The sequence below is a fragment of the Zingiber officinale genome, chromosome 11A (assembly GCF_018446385.1).
Source record: "Zingiber officinale cultivar Zhangliang chromosome 11A, Zo_v1.1, whole genome shotgun sequence".
Classification (NCBI taxonomy): Eukaryota; Viridiplantae; Streptophyta; class Magnoliopsida; order Zingiberales; family Zingiberaceae; genus Zingiber; species Zingiber officinale.
The window spans coordinates 88,971,213-88,994,460 of record NC_056006.1 but is presented as its reverse complement, the minus strand read 5'-3'; the positions used below and the strand labels follow the sequence as shown (position 1 = coordinate 88,994,460).

The 23,248-nt window shown below is 37.1% G+C and overlaps 1 protein-coding gene across 3 annotated transcripts in view; it reads left to right on the top strand.

Moving 5' to 3' along the window:
- LOC122030940 (protein SWEETIE) overlaps nt 1-23,248 on the top strand; it is a 107,457-nt gene that overhangs the window by 42,502 nt on the left and 41,707 nt on the right. For 2 of the 3 annotated variants that reach the window (XM_042589979.1, XM_042589977.1), the window contains exons 30-31: nt 7,382-7,449; nt 10,320-10,413. In XM_042589979.1, the coding sequence (XP_042445913.1) occupies nt 7,382-7,449; nt 10,320-10,413 (162 nt within the window). The remainder of the gene's footprint in view (nt 1-7,381; nt 7,450-10,319; nt 10,414-23,248) is intronic. The other variant, XM_042589978.1, reaches the window with a different exon arrangement.

Sequence of the window (23,248 nt, the reverse complement as noted above, 5' to 3'; positions counted from 1 at the left end):
CTTTACCAACTACATCACCGCACCACTCTCCTCCAAGCAGTTGGATGGTAAGAACTATTCCTCTTAGGCTTCTCACATTGAACTTTGGCTTGTTAGACAGGGTTATGAGAAACATCTCTCTCAAACCGAAGAGGATGTCCAAGTCGCCGATCGTCCTCTGTGGAAAAAGGTTGACGCCCAGTTGTGTTGCATTATCCGAGCCACCATCCATCCATCTCTTAAGGATGTCTTCCGCACTCACAAAATCTGTAAAGATGTTTGGACACAGGCACAACTCCTCTTTACAAACACCTCTCGGCCACTCTATCAAGTTTGTGAAGATCTCATGACCATCCTTAGGGCCCATCAAATTAAGGATTCAATGTCAACGTATCTGGGATTGGTCTCTAGCCTTCTTTGTGACTTCAATGAACTACTTCCACCTGCGGCCACTCCTGTTGCAGAGCTTGAAAATCGGAAGAAGTTTTTTATGTCTCTGGCTTTATATGGTCTGCCCACAGATTATTCTCATGTTCGTGATCAGATCCTGGGCAGCCCCACAAAAGCTACCATAGACAGTACCTGGGCGACTCTCCTTCGTGTCCTTCCAAAGTCTTGACGTTGCCTCCTTTCGTTCCTAGTGACTCGTCAGCTTTGGTCTCTCGAAACAACAACAGACCTCCGCCTCGTAAGGGTGGCAAAGGACGCCCTTGGTGTGATCACTGCCACCGACTAGGACACACGATTGATAAGTGTTGGAGTCTGCATGGTCGACCTCCTCGCGTTGCTCAGGTCGTTCATAGTTCTGTTGCTTCTTCGGCTTCTGCTGCGCTGCCGCCACCGGATCCAACCCGACAACCTTCCTATAATGACTTTCTAAAATGGTTTGAGGATCGTCAGGCTTCTGATTCCACTGCTGCTGTTGCACACGCTGGTAATTCTTTTGTTGGCATATTTCACTCTTTAGGTCCTTGGGTTTTTGATTCTGGGCCACTGATCATATCACTAGTAATAAATCTCTATTTTTTTTCTCTCACTACTTCTGGTTATTTACCAATTGTCACCATGGCCAATGGTTCCCAAACTGAGTCCAAGGGTATTGGTATTGTTCATCCATTCATAATGTTCTTTATGTTTCCGGAGCTCCCTTTAATCTATTGTCGATAAGTCAACTTACTCGGTCTCTTGATTGTGTTATTTCTTTTACTAAAACATCTGTTTCCTTACATGACCGGAGTACGGGAGGATGATTGGCTTCGGATATGAGTCTCATGGACTTTATCGGCTTCAATAACCCTTTCTTGTTGGCTCAGCGGCGACATCTCCACTTCTTATTCATGCTCAGTTAGGACATCCAGGTCTTGATAAGTTGAAACAATTACATCCTAGTCTTTCTCACTTAGAGTTTTTATCTTGTGAGTCGTGTCAGTTAGGTAAGCATGTTCATAGTTCTTTTTCTCCTCGCACTGTGAGTTGGGTTGCGCCCCCTTTTGCTTTGGTACATTCTGATGTTTGGGGTCCGAGTCGTGTTTCTTCTACATTGGGATCACGATATTTTGTTACTTTTATAGACGATTTTTCCCGTTGTACATGGTTATATCTGATGAAGGAACGTTCAGAATTGTTTTCTATTTTTCAATCTTTTTTTCATGAAATCAAAACTCAGTTTGGTATTTCTCTTCGAACTTTGCAAAGTGTTAATGCACACGAGTATCTTTCTACTCAGTTTCGTTCCTTCTTGGCATCTCATGGTATACTGCATCGCACGTCTTACCCTCATACCCCTCAACAGAATGGGGTTGCAAAACGCAAGAATCGTCATCTCCTTGAGACCACTCGAACTCTTCTTCTCTATTCTCATGTTCCTCATCAGTTTTGGGGTAATGTCGTACTTACTGCGTGTTATCTCATCAATCGTATGCCTTCTTCCACTCTCCAGGGTAAAATACCTCATCATATCCTCTACCCACATAATCCTCTTCATCCTTTACCACCTCGGGTTTTTGGTTCTATATGTTTTGCTCATGATCTTGATCCTAGCATTGATAAATTCTCTCCCCGATCTCATAAATGCGTTTTCCTTGGGTACCCAAGGTCTCAGAAAGGGTACAAGTGTTATCCCCCTACTCTTCGTCAGTACTTCATCTCTGCTAATGTCACATTCTTTGATTCGGTTTCATTTTTTGGGCCTCCCGCTTCCCAGTCTGAGGTTTCACCCTCTCCACCTGCACCAGTGACTATCTTTTGTCCTCCGGAGGCGCCTCTATCATCCCCAACCTCATCTCCTCCTTTGCAGGTTTATCAGCGTCGTCCTCGTCCTGCTTTGCCGCCGACCGACCCTGAGACTGCCGTGGACACATCTTTGGAGCCAAGTCCTTCGCCGTTTCCTCCGGTCCCATCTCCTGACTCTGATATTCCTATTGCACTTCGAAAGGGTATGCGTTCCACTCGTAATCCTTCTCCTCACTATGTTTCTTTGAGTTATCATCGTCTTTCTCCTTCCTATTATTCTTGTCTTTCTTCCTTGTCGTCTGTTTCTCTTCCTAAGACTACAGGTGATGCCTTTGCCCATCTAGGATGGAAACAAGCTATGCTCGATGAAATTTGTGCTTTACAGAGTAGTGGGACTTGGGACCTCGTTCCTCTACCACTTGGGAAGTTAGTTGTTGGTTGTCGATGGATGTATACGGTGAAGGTTGGTCCAGACGGGATGGTTGACAGATTTAAGGCGTGTCTCGTCGCTAAAGGCTATACTTAGATCTTCGAATTGGATTACGGGGACACTTTTTCTCCTGTTGCCAAGTTATCTTCTGTACGCCTATTTCTGTCAATTGTTGCGATACACCATTGGCCTCTTTATCAGTTGGACATCAAAAATGCATTCTTACATGGTGATCTGCTTGAGGAAGTCTATATAGAGCAACCTCCGTGTTTTGTTGCTCAGGGGGAGTTCTCTGGTCTTGTATGAGCAATCACCCAAAGCATGGTTCGGTAGATTTAGTACTGTAATTCAACAGTTTGGCATGACTCGGAGCGATACTGACCATTCTGTCTTTTATCGCCACTCATCTATAGGTTGCATCTACGTAGTGGTTTATGTTGATGATATTGTCATCACATGTAGTGATCATCTTGGGATTTCACAAGTGAATCAACATCTTTTTAAACATTTTCGGACAAAGGACCTCGGCAAACTCAAATATTTCTGGGGGATAGAAGTAGCACAGTCTAAACAGGGGATCGTCAGCTCCTGCCAAATCAGGGGGAGCCTCTTCCAGATCCTGAACCGTACAGGCGATTAGTAGGGAAATTAAGCTATCTTATTGTTACTCGTCCGGATATCTCATTTGCGATAAATCTAGTAAGTCAGTTTCTCAACTCTCCATACAAAGAACATTGGAATACTGTGACTCACATTATTCGATATATCAGAGGCGTACCAGGAAAGAGTTTTTTGTATGCAGACAAAGAACATACTCGAGTCATAGGGTACTTTGGAAAAGCAAAAAGCAGAATGTTGTGGCAAGATCCAGTGCAGAGGCAGAGTATCGGGCTATGGTCATTACTAGTCAAGAGCTTATATGGCTAAAACGATTGCTTCAGGAATTCAGGTTTGGGGAGGTTACACAAATGTCACTTATATGTGACAACCAAGCTACCATGCATATTGCCTCGAACCCAGTTTTTCATGAGAGGACAAAACATATTAAAGTTGACTGTCACTTTTTTAGAGAGAAAGTCATATAAGGAGAAATATCTACTAGTTTTGTCAATTCACATGATCAACTAGCAGATATATTCACTAAGTCACTGAGAGGTTCTCGAATTGACTACATATGTAACAAGTTGGGTGCATATGATCTATATTCTCCAACTTGAAGGGGAGTGTTAGAATATTGTAAATATAATAACTAGGGGTATTATTGTAATTATGTTGTATATCCTTCTCTATATAAGTCAATAACTCCGTGATATCTAATACACAGTTTTCTCTTAACATTAGGTTTATTTTTGTATTTGATATGTATTATGAGTGTGCAGAATGCAGGTACAACAAGGAAAGTCCAAGTGAGATCTTGGCAAAGGAAAAGTCCAAGTGTGATCTTGGCAATGGTGAAAGTCCAAGTGGAGTCTTGGTGGTGTAAGTCCAAGTATGTAGTCTTGGCAACGAAAGTCCAAGTGTGATTTGGCAAGGTTGAAGTCTCGGAGCAAGGAGCTCTTGGCAGAGGAAGGTCCGACAACCAGGACAAGGCCGAAAGAAGCTCTCGCAAGCAAAGTGTGAAGGATGGGGAAGCATCTGAGGGACGCAAGGCTAATGGAGGAGGTTAGAAGGCAATGTCAAGATTGTGCAAGTGAGGACGAGTGCTGAGAAAATGTACTAAGGTAAACTCTAGGTTTAGGGTTTACTAGTCGACTGGTGTATGTACTAGTTGATTGGTGGTTGGAGTAGGAGAGAATAGAATGCTTCTGTTCTTTCAACCAAAAGTGGACCAGTCGACTGGTCCTGACACTAGTAGATTGGTCTGACACCAGTCAACTGGTATCGAGCTGTTGGGTTGTAATGGTCTAATTCCACATAGGACCAGTTGACTAGTGGTGTGACCAGTCGACTGGTAATGACAAGAACAACTTTGCTGTTCTCCCGAGCTCTATTTAATAGAACTCGGGTGGTTGACCTTGGTGACTAAATAGGCTTAGTTAAAGTTTATTAGAAATCTCCCAAGTGCTCTAGCAATCCAAGGTGTGCTCAAGTGTTCTTGAGCAAGATTGTGGTGAGGTTTCTCCATCTACAAGGAGATTGTGCTAGCCGGAGGTTTTCCGGAGATTGATCTACCGAAGAATCATATGGATCATTCACCTTACGGACATACCGTGGAGTAGAAGTAAGTTATCTCCAAACCACATTACATGAACGTGTGAGGTTTGGTGTTCTTTTTTTGTCTATTAGGGTTTAGCTTTCATACTCGTATTTGTTTGTATTTCCGCTGCGCTAACGAATACATAGGAAGCGACGATTTGGGTGAGGAGTTATTCACCCTCCCACCTCTCTATCTGACGTCAAGGTCTCAACATAAACAAGCACACATTGAAATCACAATAGAAAAGAACATAATCTCGAAGAAAGTAGGGTATGATTTCAGAGGTATTCCTTTCCTAGTTCTTCTCTTTCATTAACCAAACCAAAATGACGTATCCCGATCCACACAAACTCAATGGATAGGAACATTCACACCCCTCAAATAGTTCCCTCCTACCTCACAGAATCATGCTCTCAAGAGTGTGAATATTACTTGCCTTTCCTGTGGAATAGAGGGACAAATTCGGTTTCGAAAGAACCTTCACCCCAACTTGCGAGTCCCCCTTCCTCTTCCTCTTTGCGCCGCTGTCGGGAGCTCTCGCCCAAGGAAATCATGCCTGCGTGGAAGGGAGAAAGAAGGGCAGCGACGAAGAGATGAGGGAGGTGGTGGCTGTGGGGAAATAAGGGGAATTAGGGCATGAGTGAATGAACCGGGCATGAGGAGATTAAAGAACTTAGTTTTTTTTTTAATATTAATTCGGCTAATTAGCCTTAACCTTAGGTTTTAATGACATCAATCAATTCCCTACTTAATTGATATACCAAATAGGCTCCCTCGAAGCCTAATAGGTTTATCCCCATAACCAAACCAAAATGACGTATCCCGATCCACACAAACTCAATGGATAGGAACATTCACACCCCTCAAATAGTTGCCTCCTACCTCACAGAATCATGCTCTCAAGAGGGTGAATATTACTTGCCTTTCCTGTGGAATAGAGGGACAAATTCGGCTTCGAAAGAACCTTCACCCCAACTTGCGAGTCCCCCTTCCTCTTCCTCTTTGCACCGCTGTCGGGAGCTCTCGCCCAAGGAAATCACGCCTGCGTGGAAGGGAGAAAGAAGGGCAGCGATGAAGAGATGAGGGAGGTGGTGGCTGTGGGGAAATAAGGGGAATTAGGGCATGAGTGAGTGAACCGGGCATGAGGAGATTAAAGAACTTAGTTTTTTTTTAAAATATGAATTCGGCTAATTAGCCTTAACCTTAGGTTTTAATGACATCAATCAATTCCCTACTTAATTGATATACCAAATAGGCTCCCTCGAAGCCTAATAGGTTTATCCCCATAAGCAATCCCTACAAACTCTATTTAACTCCTGAAAAATTCCTAAAAAAAAATCCCCAAAATTCTATAGGATGCTTTCTTAATTAACGACTATTTATACAATTTCCCCTTTGTCAACGAATGCATCGAACTTACATATGAAAATTTAAATCCCCAATTTTAAACATTCGAAGCTCGTGAGACCTTACAAAACAAGATAAAATTGATTTAAATATAAATGATAATATATAATAGAGGATAGAGCTCAATGGTGTTGGAGGATCTATAAAGCCTACCTCACATAGTGGGATAAGACTTGGTTAATGTTGTAATCATGGAAAAGATCTCTTTACCATTGTGTACAAATAGAGTATGTTAAACCTGCAAGAAACAGTGGGATGATGAATTGTGGCACAAGTCAGATGCCTGATTTTGGTACATGTGGAATGAACCAAATTCATATTTTTTTTAAAAAAAAATTGAAAACTAATACTTCATAGTTTGATATAATTTGTTCTGTTCCATCATGAATCTAATCTATTTATTGATCAATAAGAAGAATCCAGGTTTAATGCTAATCAATCAATAACTTTGGTCTAGTTCATACTTTTCTGCATCATTTCTTAATGGTGACTTCATTATTATTCATTCTAAAAAAACCATCTATCTGTGCTTCGACCCAAGTCATTTAACTTGGTTGAACCGTCACTTATCTAAATTTAAGTTCAAACCGAGCTCGGTTTGAATCCAATTAACCCAATCACATCAGCCCACCAGTTAGACGTATTAATCACTAAAATCAAATTGCATCTAAACCTAATTTATCCTAAAAATTGATTTGGTTGAGATCTAGCATGACAACTTAACTCCACTGAACTGGAAGACTCTACTCCCAACTAAAACCTCAAAGCTTACATATTCAAATTCAAATTGAATTGAGGATCAACCCTTAATGCTAATAGTCACCTAGATAATTATTCAAATTATCTCGGAACATATTCACTCTAATAGATCACAAATATTCTCAATTAATGTTATTTGTTATTTTTTATTTTTGTTGTCAAAATCTTTTGGAATATAACAGGCCAGGCCTTTCATCATTCTCTAATAAATCATGTATAGTTATTTGGAATTGTCAATATAATCCAGTGATATGGCTTTCATGATTACATTCATAAACTTTTTTATACATTTGTATCCTACTTGTGATAGTAGTCTTTCATGTTTATGTTAGCTATACATGTCTACATCTATAAGATCACTTACATTTTTTTGGCAGAAGTCCATGATTGAAGCAACTATTGAAGAAAATTTGTTCAGTCTGCTTGATGAGGAAACTGATACAGAGTAAGTTACCATACTCATTTTTTCTTTTACTAATGTGTATATAGATTTATTGTATACATGGTTTCTTTTTCTTTTCTCTTTGGAGAGTTCAAAAAACAATTGACAGTTAAAATACTTCAAAATTCTGATTCTATGATAAAAGTATAACACTAGTTAAATCACACCCCAAATGTACTGTTCTCGGCCGCACATAATTCTATTAGCACTTGCCTTGTACATGCTATTGGATTGTGCCTAGCAAATGGTAGACAATGCCTTATGACATGTCCTTACACATCATTTGTAAATGTAAGTGATCAGAGAAACAATAGTAGTAGTACGCCTAATGTGTCACTTCAAGCTGATATGCGATGAGTACTACATAAGAATTTATTGGAGAACTTCTCATAAACAGTGTAAAAGGATGGAAAATCATAAAAGATGCAAGGCAAATGCAACAAACCATTTCTAAAGTTGAAAAAATGACTGAGCCTAATGCGGAGTGACCTAATTCTTTTTCATCGTGCCTGTGATTTTGGCCAAAGTATTTGAGCTTTAGAAGAAGAGACACAAACATTGGCAAAAATAGAGAAGAACATCAAGAAATTGGGGGTTTATGGCAGCAGTTACAGGTGAGGAGAAGAGAAAGGTGGTTACACTCATACCCTTAACCACAACTATCACCATGTATTATAGGTACACTGTCAATTCTCTATACTAGGTATATATGTTTCATGTGACATGCTAGTATGAATACACATCAATACCATAATGTCAATCTCTATCCATGCATTATCAAAATAAGATTAATAATTTGATTTGTGAATTATATATGAGAGTGATAACTCTTTGTATGTTTTAGATCAGTAAAGCAACTATGCTATAACATCTACACTTGAGGGATCCCAAATAAGTAATAATCAACATAAGGAACTAAAAAAGTCAAGGAGTTCCTGTCAAGATAGGACTGCAATAAGAAAGGGGTTGCATAAATAATAAGAAGTCATGTAGACAGCTAGAGTAGGCAAAACTACTCTTGCTGTGGCCAGAAGGAGCCTGGATGCTTGCTGGTGCTTCTTAGGGAAGAAGGGGCTGATGAAAGGATGGAGTCGCTCGTGCTCAAGAGGATTTGCCAATGTTGTTGGGAAAGTCAAGGAGACTCCAAGAGCTTGGGACAGGTAGAAATATGGGAAGAGATGGTGCAGTTGTCAGTGTCTAGGTATAATGGTGGCACTCCAGTAGAAAGGGGAGTTAGCAATATGCCTTGAGGGCAGTGAAGATGGCACACAAGTAAGAGAGGTGGAGAGGAAAATTGATTCCTAAAAACTATCGAATTTGGTTCAATTTGATAAGTATCAAGTCTTGCTATTTTGACTTGGTTTGCTCCAATTTTAACCCTAATTGAGACCAAATTGCACTCAGATTAGATTCATTTTGGGCTCTAGCAAATTTTATACTTGTCGAGTCAAAGTTAAGATGAATTAAGCCCCAAATCACAAGAGTTTAATTCTTATTTAATTGATTAAACATTCGTCTTTTTTTTTTAGTTTATTAGGTCTAACATTAAATGAATTTTTAGATAATCCGTTTCATGTTTCCGAACTGAGTTTTATTTGCTCACCTCAAATCTAACCTAATTCTGTCCTCATTTTGCAATGAGAAAAAATGAAGGGCTTTGTATGATAATGATTCACATGAGCCTCTCATGATATCCTTTTTGCAGCTACATTTCCATCTTTCGGACACTGTTGAGATTAAGTCTCAAATCACAAGACTTTAATTATACCTAATTTAATTGGTTATAACTAGATTTTTGAATTTATTAGATCTAACAAATTATTCCACGAATGTTTAGATAATCCATTTTTTGTTTAAAAAACTGGGGTTTATTTTCTCACCTTGAATGTAACCCAATTTTTGTCCACGTTATGCAATGAGATGAAATAAAAGAGCTTTGTATGAACATGATTCACATGAGTTGCTCATGATAGACCTCTTTTCTTTTTCCACAAACAGCAACATCACCACCGGAACAAGGTTAATTGATAGGCTTGTCAATTGCCTAATCAACCACCCATTTTGTTTGTGCTGTTATTCACCCTTGGACCAACATAACAATCTCAATAAGCACTTTAAGATTCCTTTGGAACATCTCCTAACACATCAATCACCCTCAAGAGGATAAAATATTGATAGAAACAAAACTTCTAAAGCAAAATATATAAGGCTCAAAACACAAAGCTCAAGGAGACCTAGAGGGCAAAGAGGTAGCAAAATGCCTTATACTGTGATTTTCTTCTTTGCTGCCAAAGTCTCCTTGAAGGCCATTGGATCCTAGAGAAGCCTTGATCTCCTCTTCATGTTGATCCTCTACCATCAGCTCTCTCTGTTTGCCTCTCCTACGAAGTGCCGAATAAGTACCTCTGTAACCCTATTAGTTGCTATTCAGTACTTATAATAACTCGTCTCTTATGCAGTAGGTCTTAGTGATGTGGTCTCAACTATTGGATTCAACATTAATTGGATCAATGATATCTTCCACCATTGATTTAAATCCATTCATCTGACATCTTAGAGACCAAGCCCCACTAAAAGGAGTCTACTAATTAAATAATAGAAATATTTCTCCACTTTTATCTCAAAATTGTAAATTCATTTTAAGTTGAAGCATAATTAATTCTTTAAGCAGTCAAAGTGCATGCCAAATTTCACAAATATTAATAAACATTTTAGCTTATGCTTGTTTTTACTAGAATTTTTTTAATGTCTAATATGATTCTGTCAATATTTTATTTTTGCAATCCCTATATTAAGTTTGTTTATGTACAATGTCCTAGATCCTATATTGTAAAAAGAAATGTAGCCGATGAACTTTTTTAATTGTTCTGTAGGATTGTTAGTCTGGTTTGCTCAACAATTACTCAATGGCTTCATATATCTTGTGTTTCATGTCCATCGCGTTGGTTGAATATTCTTCGTAACAAGGTACAAATTAGCACTAGTTATCTCCATTTATGTGACTACAGTATTGTTACAAATGGATGTTTCTGAAATTCAAACTGTTAATGCATGGTATGACCTTCATGATTCTGGCTATAATTGACTATTCTATCACCAAATCATTGTAATTGCTTTGTTCTTCACTCTGAAATTTGTACAAAAAACACTTACTGCCACTGGGGAAACTTTTCTGGACCTTATTTCTTTCCCAGCTACCTTTCCTTGCAAGAAACACGTCGTTACGTTTTAAAACTAGCATACTAATTTGCTAAAATGGCTGCATGCTGTCAAAAATAATGTGACTTACTGTCAAAAGTTGCAAATTTGAGGTAACTATCGAAGGATACACTAATTAGTATACATGGCCACATACAAACTGCTTCCAAACATGAAGAATTTTCTTGTGATGTGGACCTTTATGCATGTTTAGGTTTCTTTTGGTCTTTCCTTATTTCTGGTAGTCAATTACTAACTTGCCTCTCGATAGTAAAGGTAAAGGTGTACTTCTACACTGTCCTTTTCAGTCATGCCTGTAGAAAAACTATTATTTCAAAGAAATTCCTATTTTGAAAAGTTTCACTAAATCAAATTTTTACCTGCAATTTTTACAGTAATAATTCTTTTGACTTTACCTATCCTCAAACATCCATTGTACCTGTTCTGCTAATCCCATACATTATATTTGTGAAAATTGCTTACCTTTTTGTTCACTTTTTTACCTTCTTCATTTTTTTGCATGCCTTTATGACTATGTTATGTCTTATAATACTCTGCACTCTTATCATGTCCAACCTACTTATTATTGTAGCTAAACTATGTCTAGTGCTGCTGTGATGTGGTCAGTCTGTTGGAACTAAGGTACAGCCTCAAGCATGACTTAGCTAATAGTAACTTGACTAAGAATTAGAAAAAAAACTAAGAGAATAAAAGTAATAAGAAAGTTCTCAGATCTCCAATCCCATCAGACTCTTTTCTTTAACATATCAGTGAAAGAAGATGCAATTTCTAAACAACCTTTGATGTGTTTCCAATAGTAGTTGCCAGTCCTAGGAAGAAATGTGGTTCAAGTACTTGCTTTGGTGCTGGGCTGCTAGCCAATTATATTTGTTTGAATTTTTGCAGAATCCATCTTGATGGTGTCTTCTCACACAATATGGTTAAGTAGATTGACTTCTGATGGGGTAAATGAATGCTTTTCTCTCTTCACAAAGAGTTGGTTCAATCTTAGAACTCAAAATACTTTGTTGTATATGCTCTACATTTTCCTCCATGCTTCGATTGTAGATCACAATATAGTCCCATTAAAAAACAAAGTGATCAGGAAGCTTAAAGTGCTCTGTTAATTATAGTGCACAAAGTTGTCAGAGCATTCTTGAGGCAAAATAGCATTACTAGGAACACCCATGCACCATATCTAGTCACACAAGTAGTTATTAGTTTATCTCGCTTTGCTAACCTTACTTTTTGTGACCTTGGGTCTAACTTTGTGAACTATCTGGCATTCAGCAATGAGAGGAATCAGATAGCTAATTTTGACCATTATGTTTTTTTTCGGAAAGGATTAGTGCACTATATGGTTCATTTGAAGGGCGGATATACCATACATTTAGGTGGTGTTTGGTTTAGGGGTTTGGGAATGAGGGAATGGATTCATTCCCAAATTTTGTGTTTGGTTGATGGGAATGGAATTAAGATTTTGGAATGAAATCCAAAAACTTGAGTATGGATGAAACTCATCTCCTCCCTTAGGTTTTGATGGAATAGGAATGTAAATTAAGTTTTGGACAAAAATACCCTTAGTATATTTGTTCAATTTTTCTTTCATTTTAGACTCTTTCTCCTTGTTCTCTCTCATCATATTTTCTCTCCTTATTCTATCATCATACTTTCTCTCTTAACATACTTTCTTTTCTTCTCATTCTCTCTCATCACACATTCTCTACCATTCTCTCTATATTCTCTCCCATCACACACTCTCTCTTCTCATTTTCTCTCTCTTCATCCTCTTCCATCACAGTTTCTTTCCCATTACACACTCTCTCATTATTTTTTCATCATACTTTCTCTCTCCTTAATCTCTCTTACCATTCTCTCCTCATTATCTCTCATCACACTTTCTCTCTTTGCATTCTCTCCTATCACATTCTCTCTCCTCATTTTCTCTAATCACACTTTCTCTCTCAGCACACTTTCTCTCTCCTCAATCTCTCATTTTCTCTCATCACACTTTCTCTCTCTTCATTTTCCCCATCACTCTTTTTCTCAACTCACTTTCTCTCTCATCATACTTTCTCTCTAACCAATCTTTCATTTTCTCTCATCATACTTTCTCTATCTTCATTTTTTCCTATCACTCTTTGTCTCTCAGCACACTTTCTCTCTTATCATACTTTTCTCTTCTCAATCTCTCCTATCATACACTCTCTCCTCACTTTCTCTCATCATACATTCTCTCTCTTCATTTTTTTCCATCACACTTTCTCTCTCATCACACTTTCTCTCTCATCGTATGTTTCTCTCACATTCAACTTTTCCTCCCATCTAATTTTTTCTCTTATTTTCCTTTAAGGGTAAAAAGGAAATTTAGGTTCATTCCGATTGAAAATATTCAACTAACCAAACATTATTTTTAAAAATGATATCCAAGCTTATACTCATTCCCATTCCATAATACTATGATGCCCATTCCTATTCCGATTACTAGGAGAGAACCAAACACCACCTTAGTAACTCCTTCAATTGCTTTCTTAATTCTTCTATCTTTGGAATGTGATGGTTTTGCTCCTCTACCAATTCAATTCTATGGCATACCTCCTTGTTGGGTTCAACAATTCTATAGGCACGACTTAGATATCTATCTTATGTGCCTTTTCCTGGAGTGTCTTGAAATAAGTAATCTCTCTCTATAGTAGACCCTTTTGGTAGCTTGTATAGTGGATAATGATTTGATGGGGTTGTCTTTCCCTATATGCACCAGTATTAATCATTTATTTTCTTGTTCTAGGACACAAATGCTAATTGAAAAAGGAATTATAAGATCATAATGCCATGTATGGATCCAAGGAACCTGCCTAATGACAATCATAGTCATCACATATAATTACAAGATCATTCCTCTTGTCCCAGCTCAATGTCCATGTCACGGGAGGTACTGAGATCAAGTTTTTCTTTCCTACTGACAATATTTAGCTTGCCTTTATCTCTTCTCACTTTGAGATGCATTTTCTCACTTGTTTCCTATGAAATAAAGAGATCAGCAGCTCGAGCATCTACAAGAGCATTGTTCTTAGCTAATGAAACCTTAAAATTCTTGCTTGACATTATACTTTTATAAGAATGTTGGCCCAAGCTTGGTATCTTCCTCCTTTTTCTCTTCTCCCAACAAGTGCATATGGCTTTACCCTTTTTGGATAATCACATACTTGGCGTGGTACTTCATATAGGAAATAAGATTGTGGTTCATATGCCTTCTTTTAGTGATCTGCCTTAATATTTTCCATGACTTTGATTGCTACTACTTTCAGGCAGTGCATTGTTGCCCTTCTTGCTATAGTTGCCTACTCCATTGTTATGGCTAGATGAAGACTTGTCTCGATACTTTATGAAACCACCATGGTGGTACCTGTTATTAAAACTTTGACTTTAGGATATCACTATGGTTATGACCTGATTGTGGTGATTCTTCTGTTTGCTTGAAGTCTATAAGCGAGATGAGGTCTTGTATGCCTACTCTTTTCAATTTCATTTTAACCCATGGTTTGAGTGCATTCAAAAGCGAGAAAACAATATTTTTCTTCCCATAATAGGAATTAGAACAAGTTTGCAAATTCTGACATAAGTTCGAGGGTCATATTCTTGAGTGAGCGTTCTCAACTTTACTTGGGCCAATAAGTGTACACTCGTGTTAAAATTGCCTCTAAAATTTTGCTTGAAAATTATCCCTAGTGTTAATGGACGCTGCATCTAGTAAACTCCTTCAAGTATGACACCATAGCATTGCAATACCAATGAGATGCATAGAAGTTGTTTTTACCATGGAGATGCCACCATTTATCCTCATGACTAGAAAATATTGCTTGATTGACCATAGAAAGTTGTTCGCTTTTTAAGGTAGATCAAATGCCCCTGACCTCTTTTGGTTTGAACACCTCTATTCTCTCCATCGATTGGCTGGTCATAGGGGTGTAATCGAGTTGAGCCGAGCCGAACTCTTGAATGTTTGAGTTTGACTTGTTTATAATTGAACCGAGCTCGAGCTTTATTTAACGAATATATTCATGGCTCACGAGCTTATTTGAGCTTTTATCGAGTCTAAACGAGCTTAATAAACATAAATTATAAATTTAAATATTCATTAAATACTAAATTATATATTTAGAGAAAATTATAATATTCTTATTAAAATTTATAATTTTATTCTAATAAATAAATTTAATATATTTGTCTATATGTTTTATAATTAGTGTAAAATCTATAAATTCAATATCAAAATTATTATTTTTTTATTTAAAAGTTGATTCATGAGCTTAATGAATATGTTCACGAGCTAAGGAGCCGAATATTGTGAAGCTTGAGCTTGGTTTGTTTATCTTAACGAGCCTCATTAAACGAGCTCAAACGAGCTTTTATCGAATCAAGCTTCGAATAGCTCATGAGCGGCTTAGTTCATTTACACCCCTAGCTGTTCAAGCCATCGTAGATTAGATTAGATATATATATGGACAACTCTTGCTTTAGATGTTTTGACTCTTAATTGAGTTTCTCATTGTTAAAGAGAAGGGGTACCTCTTCAAGTGTGATGTTAGTTGGTCGCCAAGTTTGTGTTGGTTGCTACTCGGAAAACCTAGAGGTTCCACTGTACAAAAATTTTGTACAAAGGTCTGAACCTTTTCCTAGCTACCATGTGCTCTTTTAAATTAAATTTTGGATCGCCTGCGGAACTTAACACGTTTGATCCAAAACTTAATCTATTTGTTCTTTTAGGTTTTGACTTGGATCTCCTTTGGAACTTAACACGTTCGACCCAAATCACGTTAAGTTATTAATTCCATTAAATATTAATTTCCATAATTGGTTCCAGTACTGACGTGGCGAGGCACACGGCCTTCTTGGATATGGGAGCAACCACCACCGACTAGACAAAACCTTTTATAGAAATCTAATATTTAATTTCCTAAAATAACTTTAGGTTAACCAAAAAGAACAATCAAATCACAAGGAAAAGAAAAAACAAAAGAACACAACATCGAAAAACATATTCGAAATTCTAGAACGTAAGCCTCTTGTATTTGGTATTATTTCCATAAATAACTAGCATGATGCGGAAAGAAAAATTACTAGTTATACCTTGTAGAAAAACCTCTTAATCTTCTACCGTATTCCTCTTCTAACCTCGGACGTTGTGTGGGCAACGATCTTCCGAGATGAGAAACCACCAACCACCTTCTTCTCCTCCTAGCTAGGTTCGGCCACAAAGAAAGAAGCTTCACCAAGGACAAAGAATAAAACACCAACCAAGCTCTAAGGGATACAAGCTTTCTCTCCTTCTTCTTCTTCTTCTCCAAGTAGTATCCGGCCACCACAAGAACTCCAAGCAAGAGATAGGTTTCGGCCACCACAAAAGAGGAAGAAAGGAAGAGGATGGCCGGCCACAATAATTTTCTTCAAGGATGAAGAATTTCGACCACCACCAATGCTCCAAGGGATGCTAGAGATGAGACTTGCTTTCTCTCCTTCTTCTCCTTCCTTGATCCGGCCACAAACAAAAGCTCCACCAAGAAGATAGGTTTCGGCCAACAAGAGGAGAAGAGAGAAAGGGAAGGGCCGGCCACCACACCAAGGAAAAAAGAGGGAGAAAAATATTGTTCCTCATGAAGGCACCCTCATCCCTTCTTTTATATTCCTTAGCCTAGGCAAATTAGGAAATTTAATTACAATAAAATTTCCTTAATTTTCGTTGACATGAATTAATTTGAAGTATTAAATAAAACTTCCTTTTTATCCATGTATTGGCCGGCCACAATCAATAGAGAAAAATTAGGAGAATTTCAATCAACAATTAAAACTTCCTAATTTGTTTCCGGAAATTTTAAAAAATTAAAATTTCTCTTTAAAATCTCTTCATGGTTGATAAAAGGAAATTTCTATAATTTTAATTTTATCAATATGTGGATAATTTTGAAGAGGAAATAAAATATCTCACCAATCTACAAATAAGGAAAGAGATCTAATCTCTTTCTTTAATCTTTTGTAGATCTTTTATAAGAGAGATATTTTATTTTTATTCTCTTTAATAAATTATTTCTTCCACATAATAAAAATTAAAATTAAAATCCCTTTTTAATTTAATTTGGCCGGCCCCCACTAGCTTGGTTTCAAGCTAGGGCCGGCCACCCAATTTTATACCTAGGCCGGCCCTAGCTTGGTTCCCAAGCTAGCTTGGCCGGCCCCCTATTGGTGGGTATAGAACACTATAAATAAGAGGCTACGATAGGGACCGAGAGGAGGAATTGGTTTTGGTCTCCCGATAAAATTAAGCATCCCGTGTTCGCCCCGAACACACAACTTAATTTTATCAATAATAATTCATTCCACTAGAGAACTATTATTGAACTACCGCACCAATCCCAAATTACATTTTTGGGCTCCTTATTATGAGCGTGTTAGTCTCCCTGTGTTTAAGATATCGAATGTCCACTAATTAAGTGAGCTCATTTAATTAATATCTAAGTCCAAGAGTAGTACCACTCAACCTTATTATCATGTCGGACTAAGTCCACCTGCAGGGTTTAACATGACAATCCTTATGAGCTCCTCTTGAGGACATTATCAACCTAGTATCTCTTCCTTCTATAATCAACAACACACACTATAAGTGATACCATTTCCCAACTTATCGGGCTTATTGATTTATCGAACTAAATCTCACCCATTGATAAATTAAAGAAATAAATATCAAATATATGTGCTTGCTATTATATTAGGATTAAGAGCACACACTTCCATAATAATTGAGGTCTTTGTTTTTTTATAAAGTCAGTATAAAAGAAACGACCTCAAATGGTCCTACTCAATACACTCTGAGTGTACTAGTGTAAATATATAGTCAAGATAAACTAATACCTAATTACACTACGACCTTCCAATGGTTTGTTCCTTTCCATCATGGTCGTGAGCTACTGTTTATAATTTATAAGGTACTGATAACATGATCCTCTGTGTGTGACACCACACACCATGTTATCTACAATATAAATTAATTGAACAACTACATTTATCATAAATGTAAACATTTGACTAATGTGATTCTTATTTCTAGATAAATGTTTATACCAAAAGCTAGGCTTTTAGTATACACTCTAACAGTTTGTAGGACTCATCCATGGAATACTCATTCATGTCTTCAAACTCTTTTAGGAGGTCATGAATCACCAATTTATCTTGTTGAACCTCATGCCAAGGCCTTGAGTATGTCTTCCAACTTTCCTCGTTTGCTTCTTCCCTCGTTTCACTCTCCCTCTTTCCATGGCAAAGTGCGTAAGGACTTGTTATGTGGTCACTTCATTACATGGATTAAAATATCATTTTGAACCGGTCGAAATAGGCGAAACATTTCGTTTCGTCCGTGGACCGACATCGGCATGACCTGGCACTAGGCCTCGCGGTAGCCGTCGAGCCTCGCGCAACCTCTGCGGTCGTCGCAGAAGGCTTGCGGAATTCCTCTGGCCGCATCGGAGGGGTCGTGTGACTCCCGTGATAGCGCCAGAGTGGTTGTGTGCCCCTCATTGTTTGCTGAAGGGGTCGTGTAACCCCAGTGACCGTGCTAGAGGGCGCGATATCCCGCGGCCGTGCCGGAGGAGACACGTTGGAGCAGGGTTGCATGACCTCGCAGTCGCGCCGGAGGGGTCGTGTGGCTCCCACAGCTGTGACGGAGGGGTTGCACTATCCCAACTATCGCATCAGAGGGGTCACACGATCCTCACGACTGCATTGGAGGGGTCGCGTGATCCTTGTGGCTGTGTCTGAGGAGTCGGGTTGCATGACCCTTGAGACTACGTCAGAGGGGTTAGGTTATGTGAAGAGCAGGGAGGTTTTTTTAATTAAATCAGAGAACTTATGTTAATTATCACAATCAACTCCTAATTATGAGAGGAATAATCTAAAGAGGTTTAATTAAATCCTAATAAAATTATCTGATTAATTATATATTGTAATTCTTAAAATATATAATAAATTATTTATTTATTTCCATATATATGTATATATTTTTTAAATATTATATTTTATATTTAAAAAAATTTCTGAAGGGGAGCCTTGGCGCAATAATAAAGTTGTTGCTTTGTGACTAAAAGGTCATGGGTTCGAATCCTGGAAACAGTTTTTTGCAAAAAGTAGAGTAAGGCTGCATACAATGGATCCTTCCCCGGACCCTGTGCATCGGGCTGCCCTTTGTATATTTAAAAAAAATTCCAAGAGGAGTCATGTGACTCTTCGGAGGGGTCGCATGTGGGGGCTAAGGACTTATAAGGAATATATATTTGTAAGAATGAGGAAAATTTTAAAAAATATACAATAACCAAGAAAGAGGCTAAGAAAGTAGTGAATGAACCAAATAATAAAATTTTTGAACGATTATATAAAAAATTGGATACAAAAGTAGGGAAAAAGATATTTATAGAATAACTAAAGTGAGAGAAAGGAAGACAAGAGATCTTATCCAAATAAAATGTATTAAAGATGACTGTAATAGGGTACTAGTAAATGATGAAGAAATAAAAGAGCCGTGGAAAATATATTTTCATCAACTTTTTAATGAAGATTTAGGTTATCATCTTAACTTAGGTAATTTAAGTAGGTCATATGAGTATAGAAATTTAATTTTTTATCATAGAATTTAAACTTTAGAAGTAGAATAAATTTTAAATGGGATGCATAATGAAAAAGTCGTGGACCAGATGATATCCGATAAAGGGTATGGAAGTGCCTAGGGAAATAAGGTATTGAATGATTTACAAAATTATTTAACATGATATTGAAAACGAAAAGAATACCTGATCAATGGAGGATAATTACTCTAGTTCCCTTATATAAAAATAAGGGAGACGTACAAAAATGTATAAAATATAGGGGTATTAAATTAATAAGCTATATAATGAAACTTTAGAAAAAAGTAATGAAAATAAATTAAGGAAGGAGACCATGATGATCGAAAATTAATTTGAGTTCATGCCTAGAAGGTCGAAATAGAAGCTATACATCTTAGCAACTAATTGAAAAATATTGGGAACAAAAACAAGATTCACACTTTGTTAGATTTTGAGGGATGTCCTAAGACAATCATCTTACGATTTTTACTAAATATAGATTCACTATTTGAGTGCATATTATATGTTTGATTATCTTAAACTCATTTACTGAATGTCCGCAATATAATTCATAGCATGAGAGAAATTGTGCTTGGATCACAACTAGTAATTATCTATACATGTGCAATTATGAACGTATTGAAATTTTCTTAGTCGTTGAATTGATGCATTCGGACATCATCAATTCTATAAGACTAGCACGAGTTATATTCCTTGATTCACCAAGTAGTTGTTTTCTCACTTGCCAGAGACATTGGGATGTTGAGAGAACGTGGATGTTAGTTCATTGGAGGGACTCGCGGTAAGATTTCATATAGTTATTTATATATATGGATATGTCTATGAAGCTCTTACTGCAGCTCTAGTGCAAGTTTTCTTTCACTTGAGGTATACAAGTCATCTTGGTCATGGAGACTTATACTTTGACATCTTAAGCAAGTACCTCATTGAGATGTGGACCCAGGATGCTTGGGTATAAGTTAAAATGCCCGAAGATGTTTGGATAGCCCACAGAGGATTCACTGCTGCTTGCGATGAGACGTATACCCTATAACCACTCGTTAGGATTATTACTCAAAGTCTTTGGCCAAAGCATCACATATTAAAAGTGCGAGACTCTTAGACACATGTACGAGTAATTTGAATCCGTAAAATGAGGAAATATTACTTGGGCTAGGTATGACGTAATCAGTTTAGTGGGGACAGACACATAAACCGTGTCCTAAACCAAATGGGTATAAGACGAGTGAAAGGAACAAGGTACGACTCACTGTAACTGCTGAAGGGTTTAAAATTAATTCTAAGATCAACTATGATTTTCTGGCTAATTACGGATCATGATGTACTACTAGATGCCACTCATGATCGTTTTATAATTAAGTAGTTAATTATGGATGACCAAGATAAACCGACAACCTATTGCGTCACACGCATTAACGAGTCTCTAAAAGATGTAAAATAAGTTAAAGAATATGATTCTTAGATCAAGAGATAAATGTTTGGTTGGACCATACATAAGACAAATATGAAAATATTTGTCATAATGGAAGCACAGATAGGTTACATCTCTTATGGTAGAGATGGACCATATTTGGTTTAATCATGAATTAGTTATGAACCAACTTGGTTTAGTTGTGAACCAAACCAAGGGGGTTAATGGGATAATTTTTGATTAAGGGATAATGGATTGGATTTGGGTTTTCTAATCCAACTCATTAAAGAGGATTATATATAGATGTAATTGGAAGAGAATTAGATATAAGTTTCATTATTTGATTGATTGACTTTTGAAAATCCAATCTTTCTCTCCCTCTCCTCTCTCTCCTCCGCCCCCTCTTGTTGCCATGACCACCACAAGGGAGACTCTCTTATGTGCTTCTCTTTTTCTTCCTCTTGATCCCTCTTTTTCTCTTGTGGCTAGTAACTTCTGAAGGAGAGGCTTATACTCAAGGAGTTGTCTTGAGGAGCTCGGCATGGATACGAATAGAGGCGAGGTTTGACAACATCGCTACGGTTGCTGCCCTTCTCGTTACAGGTTATCCGTAAGGTATACCTAGCATAAATTTAATTCCCGTAAAATTTTAATTATGCGATCATGTTTGGCATGTTGTATCCTTGTATGTGTGTGATGCGTGTGGTGTAATAATTAGGAATTATTATTGTTTTATTTTTCGCTGCACATGTTTACGAAATGTGTTCTAGCATGCACCCGCATGGGGCATAACCCAATACACATGATATTCATCGATTTAGAAAAATCTTATGATAGAGTCCCAAAATAAATTATATGGAGAATTTTAGAAAAGAGAGGTGTTTGCGTAACATATTTTGAACTAAATAAGGATATGTATAAGGATGTAATAACCAGGGTAAAGGCTTTAGGCAGAGTAACTGAAGCATTTCCAATAAAGATAGGGTTACAACAAGGATTAACTCAAGTCTTTATTTTTTTACGCTAATTATGGACGAACTCACTACACATATTCAAGACACAATACTGTGGTACATATTTTTTACAGATGATATTGTTTTGGTAAATGAAACATATGAAAGAGTAAATGCTAAATTAGAATTTTGACGGGAAACACTAGAAGAGAAATGTTTTAGGCTTAGTAGAATAAAGACAAAATATATGAAATTTAAATTTAGCAATATTAGACGTAATGAGACAATTGTTAAGATAGAAGATGATAAATTATCCGGAATCGAGAGCTTTAAATATTAAGGATTATTTTTGCAAAATGATGGAGTGATTGATAGATGTCTTACATACAATACAAGTAAAATGGTTGAAATGAAGGAGAGCGTCAGGTGTTTTATGTGTCGTAAAGTATCTCTAAAACTTAAAAAAAAAGTTCTATAAAATCGCAGTTAGACTTGTTATGTTATATAGAACTGAATGTCGGGCTATGACTCGAGCATATGAGTAAAAGATAAGAGTTGTAGAGATGAGGATGTTACTGTGGATGTGTGGACATAGGAGGATGGACAGAATAAGAAATAAGAGCATTAGAGAGAAAGTCGGAGTTGTATCTATTGAGCGAAAACTCTGATAGACGTTTAAGATGGTACGAACATATACTTAGACGACTAATAAATACTTCAGTTAGGCAATGTGAAACTATGACAAACACACATATCAACAAGGAAGAAGAAGACAAAAAAAGACTTGGTTAGCAAAAATAAAAAAAAAGGCAACCCAGTGCACAAAGCTCCCGCCATGCGGGTCCCAGGGGAAGGATCCATTGTACACAACCTTATTCTATTTTTGCAAGAGACTGTTTTCAAGATTCAAATCTATGACTTTTTGTCACAAAGCAACAACTTTACCGTTGCGCTAAGGCTCCCATTCCTATCAAAAAGAAGGGAAATAAATAAAATAAAATAAAATTTATTTAAGTATAGATGATGATATAGTATGAAATAGAGCTTAATGGCGTAAAAGGATCCATATAGCCAACTCCACCTAGTGGGATAAGGCTTGTTGTTGTAACTTAGTCAACTCCTAACTATGATAGGAATAATCTAAAAAGGCTTAATTAAACCTTAATTAATTATATATTTTATTTATTTTAATTCTAAACATATATAATATTTTTTATTTATTTATATCTATAATGTTTTCCTTTTAAAAAATATTTTTTATTTTTTAAATATTTATATTAAAAAAAATTATTTTTAGTTAATATATTTTATATTTTAAAAATACCGAAACCACATCGGCACGGTAGATACGACACTGAAACCGTATCATTTCAGTCATAGACCAAAACTCCGATACAATTCGAGATTTTAAACCATGCTTCATTATAATCGACATTAGGTGTCATTGTGTTGTTTAAGCTGAATCAAGTTTTGTGTTGTTCAAGCTTATTTTATAAGATAACCGAGCTAAGTCAATCAACAAGCTGTTGTTCAAGCTTGGCTTGATTTCTTTTTTTTTATCTTGAGAATGG